At 38.5% G+C, this 27,634-nt stretch overlaps 3 protein-coding genes and 1 long non-coding RNA gene across 4 annotated transcripts in view; 1 reads left to right on the forward strand and 3 right to left on the reverse strand.

Annotated features, from left to right (window-relative positions):
• LOC143285458 (hydrocephalus-inducing protein homolog) overlaps positions 1–5,963 on the reverse strand; it is a 134,115-nt gene extending 128,152 nt beyond the window's left edge. The window contains 6 exon segments of the mRNA XM_076592760.1: positions 25–224; positions 647–781; positions 1,938–2,057; positions 2,492–2,617; positions 5,361–5,502; positions 5,874–5,963. Of these exon segments, the coding sequence (XP_076448875.1) occupies positions 25–224; positions 647–781; positions 1,938–2,057; positions 2,492–2,617; positions 5,361–5,501 (722 nt within the window). The 5' untranslated portion in view covers position 5,502; positions 5,874–5,963.
• A 655-nt stretch (positions 5,964–6,618) lies between these two features.
• Positions 6,619–14,183, forward strand: LOC143285461 (PRELI domain containing protein 3B-like). Its single transcript, XM_076592764.1, has 6 exons — positions 6,619–6,775; positions 9,379–9,547; positions 10,427–10,513; positions 11,185–11,255; positions 12,600–12,702; positions 13,791–14,183. Exons 1-6 carry the CDS (start codon positions 6,744–6,746, stop codon positions 14,034–14,036), a joined length of 708 nt encoding a protein of 235 aa, XP_076448879.1. The 5' UTR covers positions 6,619–6,743; the 3' UTR covers positions 14,037–14,183.
• A 15-nt stretch (positions 14,184–14,198) lies between these two features.
• Positions 14,199–15,130, reverse strand: LOC143285463 (uncharacterized). The gene is made up of 2 exons (XR_013055691.1): positions 14,314–15,130; positions 14,199–14,260 (listed from the first exon to the last, which is right to left on the reverse strand). It is a non-coding gene; the product is annotated as an uncharacterized LOC143285463 (long non-coding RNA).
• Positions 15,131–15,137: 7 nt separating this feature from the next.
• Positions 15,138–27,634, reverse strand: part of LOC143285460 (uncharacterized) — a 13,320-nt gene continuing 823 nt past the window's right edge. The window contains exons 2-7 of the mRNA XM_076592763.1: positions 27,336–27,634; positions 26,830–26,918; positions 26,244–26,373; positions 24,868–25,140; positions 23,678–23,980; positions 15,138–22,990 (exon numbers count right to left, since the gene is read on the reverse strand). The exon at positions 27,336–27,634 is cut by the window's right edge and continues 1 nt beyond it. Coding sequence (XP_076448878.1) covers positions 22,726–22,990; positions 23,678–23,980; positions 24,868–25,140; positions 26,244–26,373; positions 26,830–26,918; positions 27,336–27,634 — 1,359 coding nt within the window. The 3' untranslated portion in view covers positions 15,138–22,725. The remainder of the gene's footprint in view (positions 22,991–23,677; positions 23,981–24,867; positions 25,141–26,243; positions 26,374–26,829; positions 26,919–27,335) is intronic.

Here is a 27,634-nt window from a genome sequence, read left to right on the forward strand (position 1 = left end):
TACATCTGCTGCACACACACATACTTTTCAGTCATCAAAGTAAACTTGGCATCACGGTTTCCAATGTTGCGGATCAGCAGCGTCCTGGAGTTGGGGTACTTTACGGCGCAGGCTGGAAAGTGCACCTGGTCAGGAAAGTCCAGGATTGCTCTGGCACCAACGGCGCGCACTGGGACAACAAACTTTTCTCTTTCCGTGTGACAGATCAGCTCGTGTTCGTAGTCCTGTCAGCAAAAACACCATGCATTCAAATTCTACACAAACACATGCCCACACACAAACTCACACAACAGTTACCTCACCAGTCACACACACACAGCCATCCCAAAGTTTCCTATGCCCACACAAAATGCACATGCACATACACAATACAACACAAACACATCTCCCCAGTCACACACACACACACACACACACACACACACACACACAGACACACACACACACACACACACACACACACATGCACCACACTCACACACACACACACACACACACACACACATGCACCACACTCAGACACACACACACACACACACACACACACACACACACACATGCACAAAGACACACACACACACACACACACACACACACACACACACATGCACCACACACACACACACACACACACACAAAGTCTCACCTTCTTCTCATCCGGCATGAACTGTATGTGGAAGGTGGTGGGCAGGCCAGGCCCCACCTTGTGTCCCACGTTGTTGGGACTGATGATCTTGAAGTATGGGGAATCTGCCTGGGTCACCTTCACCAGGCGGGGAACCTGTCACAAACATGGTACTGTGATGTGATGCGATGTGATGTGATATGTTGTGTTGTTGTGATGCATTGCACTGCACTGCACTGCACTGCATTGCATTGTATCGTATTATATTATATTGTATTGTATGGTATTGTATCATGTTATATTGCATTCTACTGTGTCATATTGAGTTGTATTGCTTATAATGTATTGTATTCTATAATATCATATCATGTGTTGTATCATATGATGTTGCATTGTATAGTATTATATTGTATTGCATTGCATTGTCTTGTATATTACTGTATCATATTATATTGTATCATATTGTATTGTATTGAACTGCATTGCATCGTAATGTATTGTGTTGTATTGCATTGCATTGAATTGTATTGCATGGCAATGCATTGTATCATATTCTATTGCATTGCATTGCACTGTAGCGTGGTGTAGTGTTGTGTAGTGTAGTGTAGTGCAACGCCACCAATATATTTTTTCTTCTTTTTTTTTGTTGTCTTTATGCATATTTTCCGTACTATCAAAGAGGATTTTTCGACAGAATTTTGCCAGAGACAACACATTTGTTGCTATGGGTTCTTTTGCATGCACTAACTGCATGCTGCACATGGGGCCTTGGTTCATCATCCCAGCTGAATAACTAGCACCCAGACCGCCACTGAAGGTCTAGTAGAGGGGAGAGTAAAAATCCAGGTCTGCATTCAAGCCTATGGACATGCACTTCCTAATTGGGTGCTTTACTAATATGCCACCACTACATCTAAGCAAAGAAATGAACTGGGGCACAGATCATGCTACTGTCAACTTCAGATATAATATGCCTATAACCGCAGGTGCCAGCATGTACACACATACTTAAACCCACACAAGCATACATGGACACAAATACATTTACAAGCGCACTTCTTTTTTTCAACTCGTTTTTCCATCTCGGATGGTTATATTTCTATGAAAAGAACAGGTACACACATATACACAACAACAAAAGGGACAGAGACAATATGAGAAACATTTGAGCAACTACTAATTAAGCTCACAGACAAACAGCAATAATATTTTGACATAATGATGAGAAGAAGAAGAAAAAGAAGAATAACTTATATCAATATCAATATTCATTGTTTGATTCTCTCTCCTTCCATGCTCTTTCATCCATTACCTTGTCGTTGTTTCTGAGAACCAAAGGCAGCTGGTAGGTCTCAAATGGCTCAAAGTTCTGGAAGTACATCTCTGAAGGAAAGGGCTGGAACAACGGCTCATCGATGTTCACTTGGGAAAACTGCAACAAAATTCAGTATGCAGTCACTAGACAACCTGCACATGCACATACAGAAGCTGCCAAAGTAGTCCACATTAATCAAATATGGCATTAGTCTGTATCCATACTGTGTTCAATGAATTTTTTTTTCATGCTAGTTACAGGGTCATAAAGCAGATTCATTTCATTTATCAGTTTCAAGACTTAACAATGCAATGAAAACCTGCATGTGAGCAATTCACACACCATATGCCTACAAACACAAAAACACACACACTATGAATATGAAAAGATACAGCCCCCTTGCCACCCAAACTTCCCCTAAGTTGTCCCCCCCCCACCCCCCTCCTACCATTTTTCTTCCTCCACTCCCAACATCCGCCCCCCCCTCCCCTCACCTTTCCAAAACCCTCCCCTTTCTCCCTGGATGTCCCCTCTCTTCTTCTCTCTCTCACCTTCTGCAAGGAAGTGTCACCCATGTCCAGAAGTTCCACTTTCTTTGGGAGTCGCATGATGTGTGTGTTGGCCAGCTTCTGTTCCGTGCTCAGCTTCACGTCAAAGAGAAACTGACTGGGCGACATCTGCAGCATGACAGTTCACAGAGTCAGCACTGCATGGCTCTCTAATACATTCAGCAGAAAAATAACTGATTTCATCAACACAAGCATTTGATAGAACAACAACAAGCTTGACAAGATTATCCATTAATTATTAACAAGCAGCCACAATATGTTCTTCTGCAAATTTTTATTTTGTTAATGCTGTTGTTAGTTTAAAGAGTCAATATTGCATGGATCACCCATCTACTCAGCAGAAAGGTTATTCATTTCATTTTTCTTACCCTTGCATGAACATATACATCATACATTTGGTGGATCAAGAACAAGCTTTACAAGATTGTTCATTCACTGCTAATAAACAACCAGAACTTGTTCTCACCAAAATCTTTATTTCATTGTTGCTGTTGCTACCATTATCATATTTGTTATTGTTGTAGTTGTTGCTGTTGTATTAAGGCTCTGCTGTAATCTTCAGTCTTTCAGAAATTTTGCTGTTTCCAAGGAAACCATGTCTGTTGCTTTAAATGTTTCCAGTTTCCCTTCTTCCATTGTTTTATTTCATAATGTGCATTTTCCATAAATTCTCTCTCCTTCTCTATCTGTAAGTTTTAAGAACACTGACATTCTTAAATGATTTTCCCTTGTTTATCTGTAGTTGAAATGAAATATGATGAGATAAGCATGCAGACTGACAAACATGTGTAACGGTAAATAACTGAATTAGTGAATAGATTTTTTTTAATGCACAAAAGAGATGAAAAGAAAAGAAAGAAAGCATTCCAAAGGTACAAAAAGAAGTAAATGAACTGCTTGCTCCAAGCATTTAATGCATTTTTAGACATAAAGTGCTTTGACTGACAGTGTGTGTGTGTGTGTGTGTGTGTGTGTGTGTGTGTGTGTGTGTGCGCGCGTGTGTGTGTGCATATGTGTGTGTTTGTGAGAGAGGGTGTGTATGTATCTGCATGTGAGTATGCCTGTCTTATTTTCTGATAACATAATTGAACATATTCTCTGAAACATCCATGCAAACACAACAATAACTTAATATAACTGTAACAGCATGCTCAAACTTAAATATCATACCAGCACTGGAGTGAAATATTTTTGGGGAAGTGCCATACAGACACAATGCTCTCTAACTGTTCGTTTCTTCATCTTCTGCATCTAATGATAATAAGATTTATTTTAAAATGTATTCTAAGCATTATATCTGACATTTTTCTGTGACATTGCGAAATAAGATTTGTTCACTTTTGCATGTTTTAATGACTAAACTTCAGAGAACTATTCACATTTGTAAGTACCCCCCCCTCCCCCCTCCCCCTTTAACCCTGAGCTCCTGAGCCAAAATTTGCAAATAATTGGTATTAAACCCTTTTAGCCCTGACCACTGTTTTACCGTTGGCAGAGAAAAATGACATAATGCCCAGCCACCAGATGAGCGGTGCGTAAACACTTGAAGCGTGCAGAGTCTCAACCTGGCCCGTCAGGGAAGAAATCAGGGACAAAACGTGTGAGAAAACAACTGTTCACAACGCAGCAAGTAATTGATATGCTTGATGATTTATCAGAAGTAGAGTATGACAATGATTACTCTGATAGTGAGGTGGAATTCAAATTGGATGATTTTGCTACAGATAGTGATGTTGAAAATGAATCTGAGCATGCAGAAACAGTTGATCAAAGGAGGCGTGTCAGGTTGAGACTCTGCACGCTTCATGATAGAAATCGATCTTTTTTATCCAAAGCACATGCACAAAACACAGTGAAAAGGCGCGACAATGTTGGTACTACGTTCGCTGACGTCAGAATATTACAGTTTTTCTGACTGGCTCTTCAATATAAGTCTACCAATAGCAAAACACGACACAAGTGTTTACACACCGCTCAACCGGTGGCCAGGCATTATGCTACTCCTCCCCACCACCAGTAAAGCGGTGGTCAGGGCTCAAAGGGTTAAGTTGGTATGTGTACATGCCTATGTTTATATGCACATCTATATATCTTTAAATATATATGTATGTGTGAGTTATGTTACCCTACATTTCATGTCTTTATTTTCAGTCTTGTCCTAAATATATCTTTTGGCAGAAAGTACTATCATCAAGACATATTTATTTCCCATAAAGCTAGCATATATGTTTAAACAAGAAATTCTTACATATCATATCATTCATCAGATAACCCTCAATGTGTACACAATGTAATATTTTACATAACTTTACATGATTCATCTTTTCTTTTCTTTTTAAAGACCACAGCAGCAGTTGTCAGTGGTATCCTTTCCATACTTCATAGATTAAAAATAAAAGATACTAAACTTTTCAATCAGACAATATGCCTTCCGCTGCTCTTAAAGTGACTAACTCAAAACCATCCTTACATATGTGTTTTCAAATGAGTCTTTGCTGCCCACATAACATGGCAAAGGATTTTTTTTAATATTTTTTCAAACAATGTTGATTTGATTGTTATTAAAGATAAACTCTCTCAAAACTTTCTATATACTGCCTGGTGACAGTCCAAGATACTAAAGATAATCACTCAAAATTTTCTATATATTGCCCATGTAGAACCCAAGCTGGAATTTCAAATATTATATAACTATTACATGAAAGGAGTTATCAACTTAAAAAAATCAACACTTCTTCTGAATTTTAAAAATCATGTAACTATTACATCAAAGGAGTTATCAACTTTTAAAAATCAACATTTTTTGTCAGCTCATGATTCACAACAAGGGCTAACTTAAGACACTTCTCACCTTGTATGCTTCTTCATCACTGCGTATAAGCTTGGGGTTGCGTGGTGCCACGACTTTTGATTTGTAGTTTTGAGCATCATCTCCAAGGGATTCCAGGGTACCAGTGGTACCCACCACTTCTCCAAATGGTCCACGAGGCATTCTGAACAAAACAATAGGACTTAGTTGTTTTGGTCTTCTAAATTTGTTTCCTGCTACAATCAGTATGGCATGTACATAAACGAAATGTGAATTACCTGTCAGTCCAAGTTCTATGTCAGAATTCGATGGGTTGTGGAAACACAAAAATAATCGATCAAAAAATACTCGACCGCAATAGAAACGTCTACAAACTGGTGTTGATCATGTAACTGGGAGATGTCTCACTGAATCAAGCGTTGTTATTTTGATGTCAATGCAACTCATACTAAGGAAATGCAGAGATGTCAAGTGATATTAAAATGCAAAATCGTCAATAGGTACCTTTCACTTGCGTAATACTGAAGTTTCTAATAACAGGACTACACGACGTACCTGATGAGATTTCCTCTGAATTAGACCATCAGTTGAAGCTTGTTTCAGTGCGCCATTTTGCAACTGTTACTATGGTCGCCTGTATCCACACGACTGCAACAGACACTTCATTTGATTGGTGGATTTGTCTTGCATTGACCAATGAATGTGGCTGTTTGTTTGAGCGTTAATAGGGTTAACCCCTTTACTTAACAAAGTTATGAATAGATCTGTGCAATAGTGTTGATATCTGAAATATATTTTTGATTCTGCCTTACTACTCTATCAATATTTTCTACCAAGTCTTATTTGCCAAACGCACGTTCGGCTTGTCTGTGATTGTACATGAGTGTGTTCTGATGACGTCATCGAGAAATGTGCTGCTCTTCGCATTAATCCTAAACTGGAATTTCAACTTGGTGCAAGTTACGCGAATTTGGATCTCTTATTCAACAAAGCTCGAGAAGAGCTGGGAAAATGGCAGAACCTAACTGTAGTAAATGTGTTGCTGTATGTCGTTTTCACGGACTAATGGAGAAGTTCCCGCTCATCTAGACATGCATCTTGAAATAACATAATTTTCGCCTTTTCCTCCTCTTCTTTCTCTTTCTTTAAAAAAAAAGTTATGATCCGAGTTGAGGCCTTGTTGTTGGGGGTGGGGGTAAGGTTACGGGTACTCCTACCTTCAGATCATCCCTAAATGGTATTCCAGATTGGGGTCGAGTCCATTCAGAGAGAGGCTTGATGAACGTCATCAGATTGTGACTGTGACGTATCACAGACGTAAGAAATCGCCCTTTCGACTTTCATCACCAACCAAGAAGGTTGGGTAAAGACCCGGGGGCCAGAACGTGACTAGTCTTACTACGAAAGCGGGACTAAAGACACGGTATGAAGATCTGGACATCAGAACACACATTTGAGTAAGTTTTGTGTATACTGTATCGCATTAGTTAGACATACCACTAATTCACAGATTTTTCCGACATTCTAGTCTGTCTCAAGAATATTGAAGAAACCTCGTGGTGACCGATTCAATCATTGTTGACTGATTCGATCACAAGAACTAAAAGTGATGAGCCATTATGTTGAATGAAATATCCCTATATACTACTATATTATTACGTTACCGTCACCTGGATGATATTTGTGAGCTGAGACAGAGATGATAAAAGAGTTTACGTAAAAAGTGAGCGATGAAGTAGGCAGTAAAACTTGGAGCGCGAAGAGAAAAACTTCAGAAAACTATTTATTGCCTCAAATAGGCATTGACCAAATTAAACCAAAATCACTGGCGCTGAAGTGTGTCATGCAAGGCTTGATTGTTCACCGGTGGCAGGTTAAGTGTTTATAATATATATTCGATCTGTGAGTTTACAGTAGGGTTAGCTTAAAAAGTGTAAAATTAAGACTGATTAAATTTAAAGCCAGGTTATTACCATTTGGTAATATATGCATTTGTATTTTACCTGACATCTACATTGTTCAAGAAAGTAAGATTTGAGAAATAGAGTATCACTATCAGTATCAGTAGCTGAAGGAGGCGTCACTGCGTTTGGTCAAATCCATATACACTACACCACATCTGCCAAGCAGATGCCTGACCAGCAGCATAACCCAATGCGCTTAGTATATATACATTGTAATAGTAATAATGTATACAAACAGACCAGGTCACACACATCACTGTAATTCAACACTGCTTACCACAGTTTAAGTTTTGTCAGCATTTGTTTTGATAGATCTCTGGGAAACAACTTTCTGCTCTTGTTCAGTGATTCATAAAACCAGATTAATGTTCTGTTCCTTTGATTTTGATTGTAAATTTATGTGATCTGTCTTGAAAATGCATTTCCTATTTTGGTAATTTTTTTTCCATAAGTGAAACTTAAAAACTAAAGGCAAAGTAGACAGGTTTTTGTTGGTTTTGTTTTGTTTTTATTTGGGGGGGCTTTTGTTAGTTTCTCATACAGTTTCACCCTTTTATTACATTTGTCTAGGAAAACTTTTTTTTTCACCTTTTTGCTGGACATCTAAATTGTGAGATGGTGAATTTCATTGAAATATATATATATATATGTTCAGTGAAATTTCTGTATGGGTTTATATTTATAGATATATCTTTGTGTGTGAGAGCGTATATGGAGGGGAGACAGAGAGAGTTATAATTCAATGTGAAGGTTATACTTTTATAGTATGATTTATAGGTTATATGTCTACCTTCAAGTTTTGATATATATTATTTTAAAATTTTTATTTCCTATGAGTATTTAATCAATATATGTAGCCCCTCCGTTCCTTCCCCCATACCTTTTGCTTTTTTGTTTAACATTTATTTATTGCTTTTCATGTGTGGTACATTAGTTAATGTATTCAGTCTTGGGTAGTAAACTAGTATTCACTATACAAGATTAATCACTAATAAAGCCAAGGAGCAATAATATACATAGGAAGTACTATGAAAGTATAATGATAAGAAGACAAAGCAAACATGAGTTTTTCTTTCACTGCATAAACCAGACAGCATGAAAACTGACAGAAGAGCAACTGGATACTTAACCCAAGAGCAACAGTAATAGTAAAACTATGAGTATGATTTATAATTGATTATAATAATGATAATAATAATACATTATTAGTAATAATAATAATAATAATAATAAAAGTAATAATACAAATAGAAGGCAAGGAAAACAACATGAAGAAAAAGAAAACACATTAAGACGCTTCACTACACAATACCATTATAAAAACAAACCAACAAAGAAATAACTGATGAAATGTGGTTTCTTTCTCACGATTTACCTTGAAAGGTTTACCGGAGCAATTAATGACACTGACAGCACAACACGGTATGATGCTGCTGCTGCTTTTTTTTTTTTTTTTTTTTTCTTTTTTTGCAGTTACTGAATTAGGGAGTCCAGTGGCTGCTTCATGCATGACACACTCACCCCAAGCCATCATGCAGTCAGCTACAGGATAGTTTGGTCCATTCTAAGTCCTTGGATAATTAAGACTGGTCTGGACTGGAACAGTTACAGTAATAACTTTGTTTCTCACTCTCAGTTAACTCTGAAAAAAAATTCAAGCAACCAGCTGTCAGTGTCAGTTTCACCGGTTGATGTTATGGCAAGATTTTTTTCTGTCTAAATTTCTGGTTGCACTGGGAGATATGGCATGATTTTGTTTTTTATTTTTCTATTTCTTTTAACGTATTTAGTTTTTCTTTCAAATTATTTTAGGCATAGCTGAAAGACAATATATGATAGGAAATCTGTTTTCTGACATTACTTTTATGACATTTTGCTTTTGTTTTATTTGCATTTGTTGTGGGGTTTTTTTTTTATTGTTTTTTTCCTTGAAATTTAGCTGAGAGATGTTACAATATATATATACATTTTGTGTGTGTGTGTGTGTGTGCACATTTTTTAAGTTTAGCTGGGAGATAGTTTGTCCAGTTTCTGGACATGGAAAAATCTTATGAATATGAACTGAATATGTGTGTGGTGTTTTGTTTTCGCAATAGCCACAGTTGGGAGACAGTGGTGACGGCGGCATGGAGGAAGTACCCCAACCCCCACAACCCTGCAGTGGTGGGGCTGGACGTGGTGGACCGAAAGGTGGATGACCGTGGCATCCTGTACAGTCACCGCCTACTCAGCACCGCCTGGAACCTACCTGGCTGGGCCACCAGGGTGAGGACTGAGGAGTGGTCTTACCTGCTGTTGTGCATGTGTGTGTGCTTGCATGAAAGTGTGCATACATAATAATGATGATAATAATGATGATAAAGTGAATTTATACAGCACCTTTTCTCTAAATAGGGCTCTAGGCACTTAACAAAAATACATGAACACACACATACTCTCACTCACTCACACACACACACACACACACACACTCTCTCTCTCTCTCTCTCTCTCTCTCTCTCTCTCTCTCTCTCTCTCTCTCTCTCTCTCTCCTTCTCTGTGTGGTATGGTGGTGTTCTACATGTGGGTGCACATTTGTGTGTGTTCATTTTTGTTCACAAAATTTGATTTTCAACAAATACATGTTTCTGCGTGTTTATAATAGTGGAAAGGTAATGATTTTATCAGGCTTGCTTCCATTTTGCTATGTTTGTGGGGGTGGAGGGCTGATGTAATGTATTATTGCTTTTTGTTATGCCTTCTTTTGCTGTTCTGCTTGTAATCTGTATGTAGTAAGTGTTGCAGACTTCACTGCTCTTAGAAATAGTGAAATGATTTTGATTCTAATTCAGTACTGTGTTCAGATGGTCAGATGCGGGCATGGATTCTGTATTGTACTTGTACAGCAACAATTAGCTAAAAGAAAGGAGGAACAGACTTGTGAAACAAATTAAGAAAAGCAAAGACATGATGAAACAAAACTGAGGCTAATGGGTATAATATGCTATTTGTTTTCTTTTAAACTTTGTTCAAATTTTTTTTTCTCTTATGCTTGTTTTTATCAGAAATATCCTGTTAGTGTTATCATGCAGATGCTTTTTGTGTTTGCTTTTAACGTTAGGTTGTGCATGACGATCCGTTCATAATTGTGTTTCTGTGTTTCAGCTCATTGGAATGGACCGGTTGTGCTATGCCAGTGAACATTCAGAAGTGGACCCCAACAAAAAAACATTCACATTGAGAACTAGAAATGTAAGCTTCATTGTTTTTCCTCAACAATTGTTAAAGAAACCCAAACAAGTGTCTTGTTTTCAACAGAAAGTTCATCTTAAAAAAATACTGGATAAAAATTAGAAATATATTGGGAAGTGAGATTATTATCATTATAGTATCAATATGATACTAGATAAAACTGTAGTGTAAGGTAATCTTTAATGGTGCCGTTGGTTGGATTTGTTTTATTTTCTGCATAGGTTTGATTAATAACTTTGTTGATATATCAGTTTATTTTGATATATAGGTAACTTGAGCTCTCGGCCAAAGGAAATGATTAAGCGCTTATAGTTTTTAGAGGCGTTTGATTGGCTGAGAGCGGGTGGGCCCGTCTTTTCAATGTTAGCCGCGCGAAATTTGGCCAAGCAGAGCAAACCAATAGGCCTAGTTTGCATCAGTTTGACATGGTAAGTATATTTAACACCAAACATGGAGTATAATACAAACTCCTCCTTTTGTTGATATTTTAGTTTTGTTCAGATCAGATATATTTACATCTGAATAGTTCGAGAATATATATGTTTTACAAATGATTATGACTGTATATATTGGTCAACATGATTAAAATGAATGCGTTTAAGTGGAAGTTCAAATAGAATGTCCCCAGAGAACTGTTTTGGTAATTCAAAGTGCTTGGGGCAATGTTTCAGTTGACATTCTGCAACTATGTCACTGTGGATGAAGTGCTGGTGTATTCTCCACACCCAGAAGACAGCTCCAAGTAAGTGGTTTTCACTGGCCTTGTCATTGCATAAAAAAATCAAGCAAGGGAGGGCTGGTTGAGTAAGTTCTGTAGTGCTTGAGGGAACCAGAAATACTTGACGCAGCTGTTACAAAATAGGTGAAGAGAGCATTGTATGCTTGTCAAGTGACAGTTCCTGTGCATCCATTTTCTATTCATAATGAGGTCACTTTGAGATCAGAGCTTGTTTTATAGAGAGCTGCCAAGCTTTTTGTTGCCCTGATAGTGAAAGTAACTCCTTAAAATCTACTTGTAATCTATCACCTATTTTATTTTATTTTTTGTTAGTTTGCTGCTTTTGATTAAAATATTTGGGTAAACTCCTGCTTTTTCTTGGTATGTGATACATGCAATTTTTGACTCACTTGTGTAAACAAAGTGAGTCTATGTTTTAACCCGGTGTTCGGTTGTCTGTGTGTCCGTGGTAAACTTTAACATTGACATTTTCTCTGCAAATACTTTGTCAGTTGACACCAAATTAGGCATAAAAATAGGAAAAATTCAGTTCTTTCCAGTCATCTTGTTTAAAACAATATTGCACCTCTGGGATGGGCACAAAAAAATAAATAATGAAGCCTAATTATATGCAAACTGCATTTACTGTTATATTTCTATTTTTTGTATTCTCTAAACTTGGCACTTTGATCTGATATTCTGACCCAACAACAAGAACAGTCATTATTATCATTTTTTGTTCAAACAGGAACTTCTTTTGCTAAGCATGGAAGTTTTTATTTTGCAAATGTTTTGGTGCAGATAGTAAAAAAGGGAAATTACTCCGTAATTAATGCTAGGGGACTTAATTTGCTTTAAACTGATCTTTCTCATCTTAAACATTACATTTTGAAATTATACTCAATACATAAAAAGCTTGGATTTTTTTTTTTTTTTTTTTTTTTTTTAAGTGTATCACAAGTGAGTCTTGAAAGCCTTGCCTCTCTTGTTTTTTCTTTTTCTGTTTTGGGAAATTGTCTTAAAAAAAAAAAAAAAAAAAAAAGAAAGATTCACTTTCATTTTACTTTACTCATTCCTTTGGACTCCTTCAGAAGCATTGTGGTACAGTAGTATTTTTCCAGCACACTGGGTTCTTTCAATTCTTCACTTTCCTCTAGTTAAGCAATGTCCATTTGGCTGCTTTTTCAACCTTTTCCTCTTTTTTTTTTATATTGACCATCAAAAAGCGTAACCCGTAAAGAAAACAGATTACTGAAAACAGAAAGTTCAGAAGATTTGAGGATGACTTGGTCTGGTGATGTGTGTCCATACAAACGTTTTCAATACATGATCAGAGGCTGATGTGGTGTGCTGCTGCTTTGTTTTTAGAACCCAGTTGCGTCAGGAAGCGATGGTGACAGTGAAAGGTGTTCCCCTGTGCAGCAAGATGGAGTCCCTCATGACCGACACTATCTCCAAAAATGCTGGCAAGGTATTGTTATATGGTTGGCATGGCTCTTTTGTTGTTGTTGATCAGGGACTGTAACACTAATGGCCTCCCGTCATAGCCATGGTTGAACCACTATGAGTTTGGGGGTAAAACAAAAGTGGGGTGGGGGGCTGTGAAGAGAGGGAGAAGGAGATTTTATTGAAGGCTATTTATTTCTTGAAATGGAAGAAGAAAATTTTGTAGGAAGAAAAAGAAAGTGGTGGAGAAGGGGAAATAACTGAAATCACTGGCTTATATTCAGTAGAGTTCCTCGACCTTGAGCAGTGACACCAGCATGGGTTAAGAATTGAAGCACTCTTGTTTCATACATTTAGATGAAGAATGAAGTCAACACATATGCACATACAAAGTGCTGATATTTATTTTGATTTCTATTAGATGAAATTTCTGGTTTGGGAAGTCATGTATCTTGATGCCTACACAACCAAGGAATTTATCATTAAAATATTGTTTTTTGGAGAGGGAATAATGACTCTAATAAAGTTTGACAACAGGATTAGAGTCATCATTTCCCTCTCCACAAAACAATATTAAAATGATAAATTCCTCTAATAAAGTTTGACAACAGGATGGACTCATGACACTGCGTATGCATCGAAAGTATTATGAAATGCCCTTTTCTTTTTGTATCATCCTCCAATCAAAAATGTGCTCTTTTCCTTTCTGTGTGTCATGTCTTTTTCTCCTCCTTTCTTCATCTTATTCTACTTCTCATTAATATTATAATAAGTTCAATATTTCTCTTTTTTTGTTTGTGTGTTGTAATTTTTGTTTTTTCTTTACAAATTATTATGATTTGAGTATGTATTTATCTGTTGTTATTAAAAAGATAAATAAATGAAATAAAAAGTTTCACAACAGGTATACATGTTTTAAACTTGTTCTTATATACATGATTTTGGCTTTGTTAACCCGGTACTTTTGTGAATATTTTAAACATGCCTTAAACTTCTTTTTTATATATGAATGTCTGAAACATGCTTTCAGCTTGTTTTCATGAATGATTTTTGTTTGTTATCCCAGTATTTTGGTGAATATGTGAAACATATTCCTTTTTTGTTGTACTGAAGGGTCGCATGGCCATGGAATGGGTGATCGACACCATCAAAGCGGAAGCCCAGGATCTCTCTGCAGAAGCCATGAAACTGTCCAGCGATCTGTCCATGGAAGCCATGAAGCTGTCCAATGACCTGTCCATGGAAGCCCTCAAGCTGTCTTGCGAGGCCAAGAAACTGTCCACAGAGGCCAAGAAGCACATCGACAGTGTATTACCGCACATGCAACAGCAGCCTTCCCCTTCCAGCTCAACTTTATGACCAACAATTTCCTTTAGTGACAGTCAAACCGGAGTAGCCTTAAAAAAAAGCCATCTGAAAAATGTCCTGCTGGATCCTGAGATCAACAAAGCATTATGTGATAATCTCACGTGTGAATGGTATATTGCTTAGTTGTTTTCAATAATTCAGGGGGGGGGGGGGTTGTTGGTTTTTGTAATTATTTTATTTGAAGCCTTGCTTTGCAATATGCTCTATTTTGAAACCTCAAGATTATTTTATTTGAAGCCTTGCTTTGCAATATGCTCTATTTTGAAACCTCAAGATATCATTACTTGTTGAAGTTAAATTGAAAATTTGAAAACTGTTACCATTCACCCTTTCCAAATTACCTTGCCCAGCAGTCAAAAAATGAAACTTTGTCTGCTAATCCTGATGGTGATCTCAGCCCTTCTTTGGTCCTATATCCTTGTAGAACTGGACTTGGGAGGAGGACAACATCTCTGCTTTATCAGGAAGAGAAGGCTGGTGCTAATTTACTTTCCTTGCAGACATTCTTAGATATTCCTGTACTGTTTATGGACAAAAAAGATGAACGTTGTGATTGTGATTAAAGCCATCAAAATTATATATGGGAAGTCCATGAATAATGCTCTTTTTTCTTCTTTTTTTTTCACATTTGATTTTGATATGGGTTTTTGCTGCTTCATTTTTTTCTGCTTTTTTTTTTTTTCTTTTTCTTGAGACATGATTTTAAATGACATTTTTTGACATTTGTCTAAAGGAAGATGGTATGGGCTGAGGGCATGTAAGGTCACAAGGCTTTCTTTAACAGACTTGTAAGTGGTCTTCCCACAGTTTGCATGCAGCGAAATGATAATTATTTTGCTGCTTGAATTTGTGTTTTGTTTTATTGTGTAAAAACTACTTACAGCCATGAACGCAATTAGCTCCTTTGAATAAGTGTACAGCTTGAGGTATCCAGATGTTCAAAAGTGTCCTTTGTTTATTTTCATTATGTCATCTACATCCTGTTATGTTCTGTCTTGTTCAGAAGTCACTGGGCAAATCTGAGATTCAGTTCTTTTAAATCCTTTAGATCTGATCTTCATTCAATGGGGGATTTGTAACAACTTAGTTTGCTTGTTCTTACTGTTCAGTTTTTACGTCTCTTAGCACTGACTGTTAATAAGGGGCTCATAAAGTTTTCACAGTATCTTGAGTGTACTGTTTACATTTTCCCCCCTCATTTTCTTCAGTTTAGTAGATTTTTTTTCTTGTTTTTGTTTGGTTTAGTTAATATTATGTTCCTGTGCTGTGTAAGAACTCACATCGTCTCTAAATGCAGCAGTACCCATGACATGACATGAGATCGTTTCTCATCAATGTCTCATTTCAATCTCAGGATCGCTTTGTTTCTGTCTGATACAATCATCGAGCTAAATACAGCTGGAGGCTGATCAGTAAAACATGTTCAGCAACTGGCCACATTGTCATCAGTACTGTCAAACATATGAACATATTGTTGGGAACATGACAGGGAAGTTTGGTCAGTTATATTCCAGTCTGGGCAGTTTGTGAAGATACCATGGAGATGTATGATGAGTAGTAGTATTTTTTTTTCTCACCAGTGCTGTTTTGAATGGAGCAAATTACAAATTGTGATGATACTTTTGGGATGTTTGAGAAGTATCATCTTGGTAACAGAACAGGAATTTGTATCACTGGTGTTAGAGGTGGTTTTCTGTGTTGATAGAAAATCTGAATAGTGTGTAAATGTGTGTATGCTGGTTGGTTTGTTATTTTATGCATTCCTTTGGAAATTGTCTTGTTCAAGAAATTATAGTTCTTGTGAATTTGGGGATACTGTATATATTGTACATGTTCATGTTTTCAGTGTAGATCATGCACTTTTGTTTGAATTCAACATGCAGCTCATGAAATATCAAGTCAGTATTATTGAACATAATTCATCTGCTGAAATATCACACAGACCAAAAGGAAGTGAAATTTAAGGGAGGTAGGGGAGGGATTAAAGAGAATGGAACATCATTTTTGTGTACGTCATGAAGATCATTTCATTATTCTCAGCCAAAAAAAAAAAGAATTTTGTTAGAACAAAGAATTCCAGATAGTGCATGTATGAGAGAGTGGTTGGTTGATCTTTACATCTGTCTCCCAGAAACAGTAATCTCATGTTGCAGGTATGTTTGAAATTAGTTTGAAACTGGCTGGTGCTGTCCATTGTTCCACAGTGTCTATTTTTATAACAAGTCTTTGAGAATATTTTTGGTACAGAGCAAGGTAAACTCTTTTGGGGAATATTCTTTCAAATTGTGATTTGTGAAGTGAGATGGTCCAGGGGGAAAAAAGTGCAAAGAAAAAGCAGTGTCAGTGTTCTTCTGTTGTGTTTATGAATCTTTCTCACGATCTGGGTTTCACAATCTATCATGTAACAAAGCATGCATTCACATTCACACAGTTTTATCATGTTCAATCATGTGTGACTGTCAGCTTGGTGTGATTGTGAAATTCCCACACTGCATTGCACAGGAGTGAAATTTCTTTCATGTCTACATTGTCAGATATTAGATTTGATTCCATGAACTACTATCTTTGTAATGTAGAGGTACCAGTTTTGCAGTTGTGGTTAGATTTGTGGCCAGACGAAGAGCAGAAAAGGGATCCTCTGGTTTAGGGAAAGTCAAAAATAGATTCTTCCAGCTAAGCAGTTTGTGTCGCAAAATAGAAAATCATCCATTTCTGCTCCATGAGCCTGTGGTAGCAGGCTTGTACCTTGGTATGTTAAAGTAGAGCCAAGTTCTGATAGATTGAACATAAAAATATATTCCTTACACCCATTTAAACCCAGTCAGAGCAAGGAGATCCTGACTGCACCAGCAAATCTTCAGGCCCAGTTCCGAAACGCAGCGTGATTGTTTGGTTCCTCAATTTACTGTGGCAAACAGATCAGGATCAGAAATGATATATATAGCAGAAATGGTTTTGGCCAATGTTGCAGCAGATCTGGAAAAGAGTGCCTGCATTTATAAAATAAAATAAAAAAATTTAAAAAATGTTGAGAGACTGGTGATAGTAGTGGCCAGGGTAAAAAAAGGAAACTGTTGTAAATGAGACCGGTATTCGCAAGGCATTATTCACAGCCACTCTGTATGCTGCAGCTTTTTTTGGTTGTCGTCGGATGGCACACGCTTTCATGACTGAGAGGTAGACATTGATCATCGAACGGGATGTGAAAAATACAGATGGCTGCGCAGTTGGTGAGAGGAAATAAAAGGAAAGAAATAATAATGAATAAGACCAGTGCATTGCCAAGGGAGATACTTTCCAGTACTGTCCTCACAAAGTAGGTTGTTTTTGTTGTTGGTTCTCTGATAGTGGTGTTCTGAGATGAAAATGATTTATTCAAGTTGGAGATGGGGGCCCCCCCTTCCCTCTCACACATGTACACACTGGCACTGGCTGTATCTTGTGAGACCTTCCTATCCACACTGACCGACATTTTACACTCTAAATTCCCCCCTACTTCTCTCTTCTTAGAAGCAAAGGCAGCATAGTGGTATCTGTGTTGACTGCGAGTATATCTTTAAATGTTGCATTTGCATGCACATGGAGGAGGGTGCAAGTCTGCACACCCCACCCCACACCCCCAACACACACTTTCACACCGATAAAAAATGAAAAAGAGTGCAAAGAAAACTTAAAAGAAGAATAAAATTTGAAGGCAAATTTAGGTGGGAGTAAAGAAACAACTTACCAGTTTTTCTGTATTTTTATAAAACAAAACAAAATGTATGTTGTCATTGTCATTATTTAATATAAATTTATTAAGTCACCATAGAAAATTTAATCATTGGAAAAAAGATTAAAAGAGACATACAATAATTGTTACAATGGCATTAAATCTCTCTTAACAGCAACTGAACTGTTTCTCACAGAAATTCTGCCTTCCCCACCACTTAGTAAACAACATGTACAATAGCATTGCATTGCATTTGGGATGGATGGACAGTTGAGGGTGTTTTCCACGGACATCATATATGCAGCAAATTTTATCCTTTGATTTTGCTAAACAGTGAAATCATTTTTAGTGAACCTCCTGATGAATGCAAGCACAGGGTTCAGTAACGGAACACATGAGAATTTGCACAGTTTTCTTCTTTGGGGGTATTGTGAAATGATGCTAATATCTTGCAAACGGCAGTGTAAGCAGTCAGCATAATGAGCACAACTCATAACCAGGGGTGTTTTTTTGTTTGTCCAATTTTAAAAATGACAACTGCAATTTTAGGCTGAAACTTTTTCAAGCTGTTAGGTGAAGGTGTGCCTGAAACAAACGTTGGTGTATTCATTGAGTTAGTGGCAGACTGTGCACAGCCTGCATAATTTGAATTATCTTTCAATTTTTTTAACATTCTATGAAAACATGCCTGTGTTTTTAACTGGTCCTTAACTTTTTGTGAACCCAGTATTTATAGAATTGTCAATGGCATAAGAAGCTCAAGGTAGGTAAATTAGCATGTAGGAGACAATAACAACAAACAACAAAAGAAGCAGAGTGAAAAATCTAAATTAAAACTCAAAAGTATCACAGATATAATATGTCAAACCACTTCAGCACAAGTTTTGATGTTCTGCGCAAGGAAAAACAAGCATTATCCAAACCATTCAACCACAGACCAGATTTTGATATAAAGCACAACTGGAATGCAAGCCAGCTGGCATCAACACAGAAACATGCATATTACTGTGCTCACTATAAAACGCACATTTAATTACACATCCTTAATTGTGACCCACTAGTGCAGACTCCGACAGGGGTCTGACGTTCCTGTCCTGTGCAAACTACTATCCACCTGTGCGGAGAAACAAAGTAGCTACGGAACGCACATTAATCACAATTGTCAGCTTGATTTGGTGACTCCTAATTGAAAGTCAAACGCTTGAGCCACTTGCCTGTTGCACCCTTCCATTTGCTTTAAGTGAGAATGTATCAGATTAACACCCACATACAGACAGGACTGTGACATATTCCAGCAGTCAATGTGGTTCCTTTCTATACACTGACAGCTCAATATCACATTCCAACCAGACTTTTTTCATACACAGTGACACTGAAACATGCCCTGTCACAATCAAACAGTCTAACACCACAACTCCTCCCCTAACATTCACACCCAATCTCATCTAAAAGGAGTCCAGAAGTCCACCATCTTGGTTTCTCTCCATACACAGCCACACCCAAACTTGCTAATGTATCATCTATTTATTTATTTATGTGTTGTTTTGTTTGTTGTTGGTTCCCAAGGCATGTCCAACATGTTGAATCAACATGAAGGTCAAACATCTGCTCCCCCTACAAACAGAGGGGGTGCAGGTATGGTGTAACATATTTGGATCAGTCCACACACTTTGACGTCTCCTTGAAACTGAAACTGAAATGGATTATTTTCTTAGTTTCAACTAAAATCCAGTGGTCCACTACCCTGGCTTCTCTACACTTGTGGCCACATACATGCTTGCTCCATCTCAGTGTTGGCGCCAACGGTCCACTTTACTGGCTCTTCCCCATTCTCAACCACTCACACTTGCTCTATTACAGTCCAGTCGTCCCTACCCTGGTTCTTCCCCATACCTGATCACACCCAAGCTCACTCTACCATCGTGAAGTAGACCACCACCCCTGGCTTCTCCCCACAGTCACACCAAAGCTTGCACTATTACAATGGAACTACCAGTAGTTCACATCCCTGGTTCATCCCATACACAGTCACAACCAAGCTAATACTAACTTAATTCAGAAGTCCATAATCTTTGGCTCCTCACCACCCTCAGCCACACCCAATCTTGCTCCATCACAGTCCAGTCATCCACTACCAATTGGCTCCTCCCTATACACATCTTATGTCCGAGCTTGCTCTACCACAGTGAGTGCCAGCAATCTATTGCCCTGGCTCCCACACAATACATAGTCACACCCAAGCTTGCTCTATCACATTGTGAGTGCCAATATTTCATTGCTCGCCCCCCACCCCAAAAAAAAGACTGCACCCACACTGACTCCATCACAGCCAAAAGAACTGAAAACTAAAACCAAAAAACAATGCACACACTACCACACACACAAAAAAAACCCACAGAATTTCTGAAATCAACAAAACTCACTCTATCACAAACAAAAGAAATAAAACTAAAACCCATGCCACCAAATAACAGATCACAATTTTAAAAATCAAATTGTGTTTGATTTCATGCAAAATGACTATTCACAAATAGCTTGAAAAGAAAAGAAGAAATATCATTAAAACCAAATGTAAAAACAAACCTAACATTCAAAAATAATTCTTTCCAGGAAAGTAAATGACAATGTCATTAAAATCTGTTGGAAAAAAAGAAGGAAAGAAAAACAAGATTAACAACCTCAAAAATTTTCATATAAAAAAATAAAATACCATCATTGCCCTTCAATAGTGATTTTTACCGCTTGCTTTTGTGGTGATATAGTGTCCCTCACCTTGTAATATTTACAAGCATGAAGCAATATTCTATGTATGACTATTCTAATATATGGGTACTTTTGAAAAAATAACAATCCATCACCATCAAACTATATTACCAGTAATATGTACAACACATGTGCTGAATAGCAGCTATCTTCACTGTCCATGAAAACCATCATGGAAGTATCAAAATGTCTGCAACACAATCTCTGCTTTCAAACAACTGATGGCAAGCGTGCATTTCACAAAGTGCAATAATTTTGCATTGCTGAATACCCAGCAACCAATATCTAAAACTTTTTTTCAAACATGTAAATGCATAGTGTCGCTACATAAGTAGTGTCATTTTCATTGAGAAACTTGTGTCCACAGCCAAAAACATCACCATGGAAACTGTTTTAATATGAAAAATAATTTAGCCACACAACATTATTTATGAAACCTAACCCTAACTGCAATTCAACAATTACTTTGCATCTGTTTTACTCACAGAGAAATCTGCTTGACAAACAGGAATACAATACAATACAATACAATACAATACAATCTGAAGCCAAAGAGAATGGGTCTTGAACACATATAGAGCTGTTTCCATTTTCAGCGAACATATATCCTTGAACTGTGCTTCAAGTGCACCTTCTGTTTTCAAACTAAAGGCAAACACAGTTCGTACATACTTTGATTGCACACAGGTTTTATCAAGGTGAATAATAAGTGATTTGATCTGGCTTAAGTATGGATGACTGAACCATGCATGAAATGATGAAATAAGTTTGTGACGATTAACTAACAAATAAAATGCCCATTTTGAACATTGGGCCCAGAAAAGTGTCGTCCTTGCCATCATGAACATATGCAGTAAACTTAAGCAAATGAAAGACAAGGAAAGACCTCATGCAATGAGATTCGTTTGAAAAACAAAAAAAGTTCTGAACTGATGTTTGGAGTGTGCAATGTTTAAAATAACTTGGTAAAAAGAAACAATTGTTTGCTGAACAATGTAAAAATTCATAGGATAAAGGGCATTCACTCTCAATTCATGAACAGATAAGGGATATCCACCTTTAAATTCATGAACAGGTATTGTTTGCTGAACAAAACTTTAAAAAATCAATTGTAGATAAAGGATATTCATGTTACATTCATAACAAACAAGGGAGATCCACCCTCAATCATAAACAAATAAGGAACATTCACCCAATGAATAAATGCAGCATTTATTGTTAATCAAATAATTCACTCTTACGAAATGTTACACAACCATCTGTGCAACTAACACAACTGGAAATTTATTAGTCAACCCAATGTCTGTACAAGTTAGTTTGTACAGGAAATTTTTAGCCACCGTAAGTGCGTTTGACACAACCCAAAATTCATCAGTCAACCTCACAGTCCATCAATGGATTCTGTGCTTATAAAAAGAAAAGGTTTAAGGCCACTGGGGCAGTGAATTGATACCCACTGTGTCTAGGGCCTGGCACAGGTAGGCAGAGCCCAATCATCTCCTTCCACCATTTTTTTCTTCTTCTTCTTCTTTGTTCATGGGCTGCAACTCCCACGTTCACTCGTATATACACGAGTGGGCTTTTACGTGTATGACCGTTTTTACCCCACCATGTAGGCAGCCATACTCCGCTTTCGGGGGTGTGCATGCTGGGTATGTACTTGTTTCCATAACCCACCGAACGCTGACATGGATGACAGGATCTTTAACGTGCGTATTTGATCTTTTGCTTGCGTATACACACGAAGGGGGTTCAGGCACTAGCAGGTCTGCACATATGTTGACCTGGGAGATCGGAAAAATCTCCACCCTTTACCCACCAGGCACTGTCACCGAGATTTGAACCCGGGACCCTCAGATTGAAAGTCCAACGCTTTAACCACTCGGCTGTTGCGCCCGTCTTCCACCATTTTAACCTTCCCCAACCAAAGTCAGATACCCATTCACACCTGGATGGAGTAAGAAAAATCAAAGTAAAGTGCCTTTCCTAAGGACACAACATCATGCTGAACAGAGCCTTGAACCCTGATCACTTAAGAACTCTGGATCAACGATAACCAATTCTGCCGGGCACCTCCCCAGATAGCATTGCTCAATACCTGAAGAACCAGCAGTACAAAGGTGCATCACGGAGTTTCTTTCTCCACACCCAGATGTCCCGCTCAATACCTGGAAAACCACCAATAGAAATGTGCGTCACCATGCTTCACCACACCTCGATGTCTTGGTCAGAATCGTCAGAGAAAGAAATATCCACTACAGGACACATCCTCAGAGGGCAGACCACACCACAGTCATACGGACAGTCCTCCTCCGACAGGGGAATCTCCTTGTAGAACTTCTCCTTGATGTGTTCTGGGAATTGCAGATACAGTTTCAGAGACTCTGGCAGTGGCAGCTTCTCTGCCTTGTGGGGAGCGTACAGACGCAGGCAGCGGAATATTCGCGCTCGACACAGACATTTCAGAGATCTGCAAACATGATAAAAATGCAGTTTTCAATTTCAGTTTCAAAGAGGCGTCAAAGTATGCAGACTGGTCCATATACCACATACGCTTTGAACAAAAATTTTTTTCAAAGGAAGCAAATACTGGATGTACGATACACCCGATGTGCTAGTCAGGCCTTGTGTGGGGGAGGGGGTGGGGGGGGCTACCAAATTCTGAAAACACACATATGAAAGCAGTAAAAAAAAAAAAAACGACCAGCAGTGTGGCACTGGGACACATGTGAGGCACTACTCAGTGAATATCTGTGTGATGTGAAAACTGCAAGCAAAACAAAGTTCTGTATCCATTGCATCCATTGTGATTGACCCCTGACTCACCTGTTTTTCATCTGAGTGTTACTAGAATTGTTGCCTTTTAGTGTCGCAATCAACTTTGCACTAAAGTTCTTTTCACAATGGCATACGACAGTTTTAGTGTACTGTAAAAAGCCTGTTGCCATTTATCTCCATAATAAGTACCCCATTTCCTACTTTCTTTTCTCTATAACCAGGAATGAAGGAAATATATGTATTACAGGAATCTTGGAAAAAGAGAAAGTCATGTTTCACATGTTTCAAATAAGGAATGAAAGAATGAACTATTCTGCCACCTCTCTCCTCCGGTACAATCAGTTCACCGCTGTCTATCAACAAAACGCAGCTCACACACCTGGGAGTGGATGCCTGTTCTATCAGCCACTGCCGCACCAGGGGACGCCGGTACAAAGACACCGGCCAGTCTTTTTGCCACAACCACTGCTCCCGGAGAAACCAGGGGTTGAGGTCGATGAGGAAGCGTGCCAGGGTCATGAGTCGCTCATTGACGGCCATGTAGAAGGCAGAGAACGGTTTCCTCCTCTTGCCGCTCTTGCTGGGCGGGGGCTGGGTCAGGTCACAACCCCAGTAGGCCAAGGTCATGGCACACTCCTGACTGTGAAGGGCAATGGCCTGTTGGATTGGCATCTCACCCCACCTGATGACAAAGGAATAAATATAATGTATCAATTAGTCTTCTTCTTCTGTGTTCATCAGCTGTTATTGTCATGTTCACACTTCTTTCCATTACAGATCAAATGCTGACATAAACTAAAGGATCTTTAACTGCACACATTTGATCTCTGTATGCACAGACACATGAAAGGGGTTCAAGCACTAGCAGGTCTGCACATCTGTTTACCTGGGAGAACAAAAAAAATCTCCATCCTTAACCCACCATGTGCCATGACTGGCATTTGTAGCCAGGACCACTTTAACCACTTGGCTGTTGCACCTGTCATTAATCAATTCATACTGAAATGTACAATAGTCAAATGGTTTTAGCATTGGACTTTCAATCTTAAGGTAACCTGGGTCTGATCACCGTGATTGATTCAGAATGGAAAATTCTATTCAACATAGTTAGGTGCAGACCTGCCAGTGCCTTGACCCCCTTTTCATGTAAACACATTCTCAAGTTTGCATGTTGAAGATCACCATAATTCATGTCAGAGTTCAGTGGGTTATGGAAACAGGAACATATCCAGCATGCACAGTCCCATTAACAGAGTATGGGCAATCATGGCAATGTATGTAAAAACCCACTTGTATGTATCAGTATAAGTGCAAAATGTAGTCTACAAACAATGAAGAAGAAGAAGATATCGTATTTCTCCGCATAGGCAGATAGTAGTTTGCACAGGACAGGAATGTCAGACCCCTGCCGGAGTCTGCACTAGTGGGTCATGGTTAAGTATGTGTAATTAAAATGATGTTTTTATAGGTATATATGCAAAACACTAACTCTCTCTCTCTCACACACAAACACACACACGCACATATGCACACATGCACACACACACTCTCTCTCTCTCTCTTTCTTACCTGTAAGGTCGATCCAGTCGATAGCCATACTCAATCAGAATCTTGACCATTGTAGCATTATGATGTTCGACGGCCACAGTCATGGCAGTGATGCCACTGTTGCTACGAGCGTGAACTTTGATCCTTTCCCGCAGCAGCAGACGGCAGACTGCGTAGCGCCGATAGGCCACAGCAAAATGCAGGGCCGTGAGGCCATCATCAGTCTTGGCATTTTTGTCACACAGCGAGTTGATCAGCATCTCACAGATTTCAATGTTGTCCATCTGTACTGATCTGTTTTTAAAGGAAAAAAATCAGTCTTATATTATCTTCTTTTTTTTAAACCTGTGTATTGGTCCCTTCTTCTGTTTCATACTGTTTTGCTTGTTTAAAACTTTTCTTTTGCAATCTACCAGTACATCACACTGTTGTGCAACATTAAAAATACCTGTATACAAGCATTCAATAAATCTTTAAGTAGTGGTTATCAGCTTATCTCTTATAACTCTTGGAACTGGGACTGGAAATATCAACTCGGAAACACAGAAGTACCACTTTTTAGCCACTTGGCTCTTGTACCAAATGCAATTTGTCAGTTCTGGTTTTATATGGCACAATATCATCATTATTCATTCAGCTTTGTCCTCAAAACCAATCACTACTAGTAAACGCCAAAGTGACTCAGCAGCAGTACAGGGTTTCCTCTGGAATGCGGCCTCCTGGCAATGTTTAACCAAGAGTTCCCTGTGAATTGCCAGAACTGAGACTGCCAAAGATGAACACTGTAATGCGGGACTATGAGTACAGTAATGCCACGAAAAAGTGCATAAGATGGGGCAGCAAAAGTGTTGTTTTTTTTCTAGAAATAGGTAAATAAAATAACACCTGGTAAGAAGTACTCAAAGTACATTTACCGTTTATAGATCTATGGCACATTGAACCCTTGACAGCATGGATGTGCAAAAATTAAGTGGTTAAATGTGAAAGGAAGATATGTGTGGATAAAATTTAGAACAGTCAGCATCAGACTCTCTCTCTCTCTCTCACACACACACACACACACACACACACACACCACACACACACACACACACACACACACACACACACACACACACACACACACACACACACAAAATTCTGTAGACAATACACTTTTGGCAGAAAAACAAACGCTTGCTGACAGAAAAAAACGGGACAAAAAATGGGTGGCACTGCACTGTATTGACATGCTCTCCCTGATAACATCTGCCTGAACTTTACAGCCTGAATCTGTTGTGACAAATAGTATTACAACACAATACTATGCAATGCAATACAGTTCACTACAGTACAGTACAGTACAGTACAGTACAGTACAGTACACAAAGAAAATAATCCGATCAGATGACACTGACTTGATGAGTGGAGTTTCAGCCCCCTGACTCAGACCCAGCCGTCGAAGATTGACATCACCACCGGCATGAAGAATCAAGCGAACAACATCAGCTTTGTTGCTGACGATGGCACGATACATAGGGCTGCATCCTGCATCAACATATCACAGAACACACACACACACACACACACACACACACACACACACACACACACACATTTAGGTTAATCTTTTCTAAAATGACATAATACAGGCCTGTCTCCGATTTTTTAGAAGCCTTTTCCAAAGGAAAAGTATTCCTCTGTTTTCCTCAGCTGCAACGCCTATGTTCACTTGTATATTCATATACTAGTGGGCTTTACATCAATTACCATTTTCACCACATCATTTACACAACCATACTCCATTTTCATGGAGTGCACACTGGATTTGTTCATGTTTCCATAAACCACAAAATGCTGACAAACAATAGAGATAAAGGCACCAACAGGTCTAACAATGTCCACCAATAACCCACCAAAACCAAGGACCTTCAGACTGGAAGTCCAATGCTCTAAGCTCTCGGCTACTGCACTCTCCTCGAAGAACACTGAAATTCCACATACCTGTCTCTCTGTCAATGTAGTTGACTTCACACTTTCTGTCTTTCAGAAGCTGTTCTGTCAGCTCTTTGTTGCCAAGTTTTGCTGCCCACCTGACCAAAATCACACACAGCAATGGTCTGCATAACAATAGTGATATTGATAATATATAAAAGATATGTTTTTATTATATTGTTGACAAACACCACACTGCACATCTTCAACACACGCACAAACACATACGCAACACATACATTATTACCAATTCAATACACTGCCAAATATTTTCCTTTTACTACATACATCTAAATAAGCTATGTACTTCCACACACACACACACACACACACACACACACACACACACACACACACACACACATTTTAATGTAAAAAAGCAGTTGTTGCTTATTCAATTACCATCTTGAAATATAAATTTTGACTGACTTTGACACACACACACACACATACACACTTTCATTTCTTACTATATCTATACACACAGCAAAGCAGCAGGTGCAAAAAGTACACACCAGATAGCTCTTCTTCCAGTCACGGTCTCAGCGTTGACGTCAGCAGGTTTAGGTTTGGCTTTCATCAGGACCTGAACCATCTGTGTGTCACCCAGTTCACTGGCGATTATTATCGCTGTTGCACCTTTGAGGTCATCTGGGTCCATGGCGTTGACATCCACCACCCGCTCCTTTAGCAGCTTCTGGACCTTCTCATGGTTCCCGGCTTTCACACTGAGGAAGAATTCTCGTTGCCGAGCATCATCCACAATGACAGGTTTGTCCCGGCGTTTCTTTTTCTTGGAAGTTGTTGAGTCCAT

Source organism: Babylonia areolata, chromosome 9 (assembly GCF_041734735.1).
Source record: "Babylonia areolata isolate BAREFJ2019XMU chromosome 9, ASM4173473v1, whole genome shotgun sequence".
Lineage (NCBI taxonomy): Eukaryota > Metazoa > Mollusca > Gastropoda > Neogastropoda > Buccinidae > Babylonia > Babylonia areolata.

What these genes read in the sequence shown, in the direction of transcription:
- LOC143285461 (XM_076592764.1), top strand. Translation starts at nt 6,744, where the DNA reads ATGAAGATCTGGACATCAGAACACACATTTGA. An exon ending in ACATCAGAACACACATTTGA is followed by an intron (nt 6,776 to 9,378) that starts GTAAGTTTTGTG and finishes TTTTCGCAATAG; the next exon opens with CCACAGTTGGGAGACAGTGG. An exon ending in TACCTGGCTGGGCCACCAGG is followed by an intron (nt 9,548 to 10,426) that starts GTGAGGACTGAG and finishes TCTGTGTTTCAG; the next exon opens with CTCATTGGAATGGACCGGTT.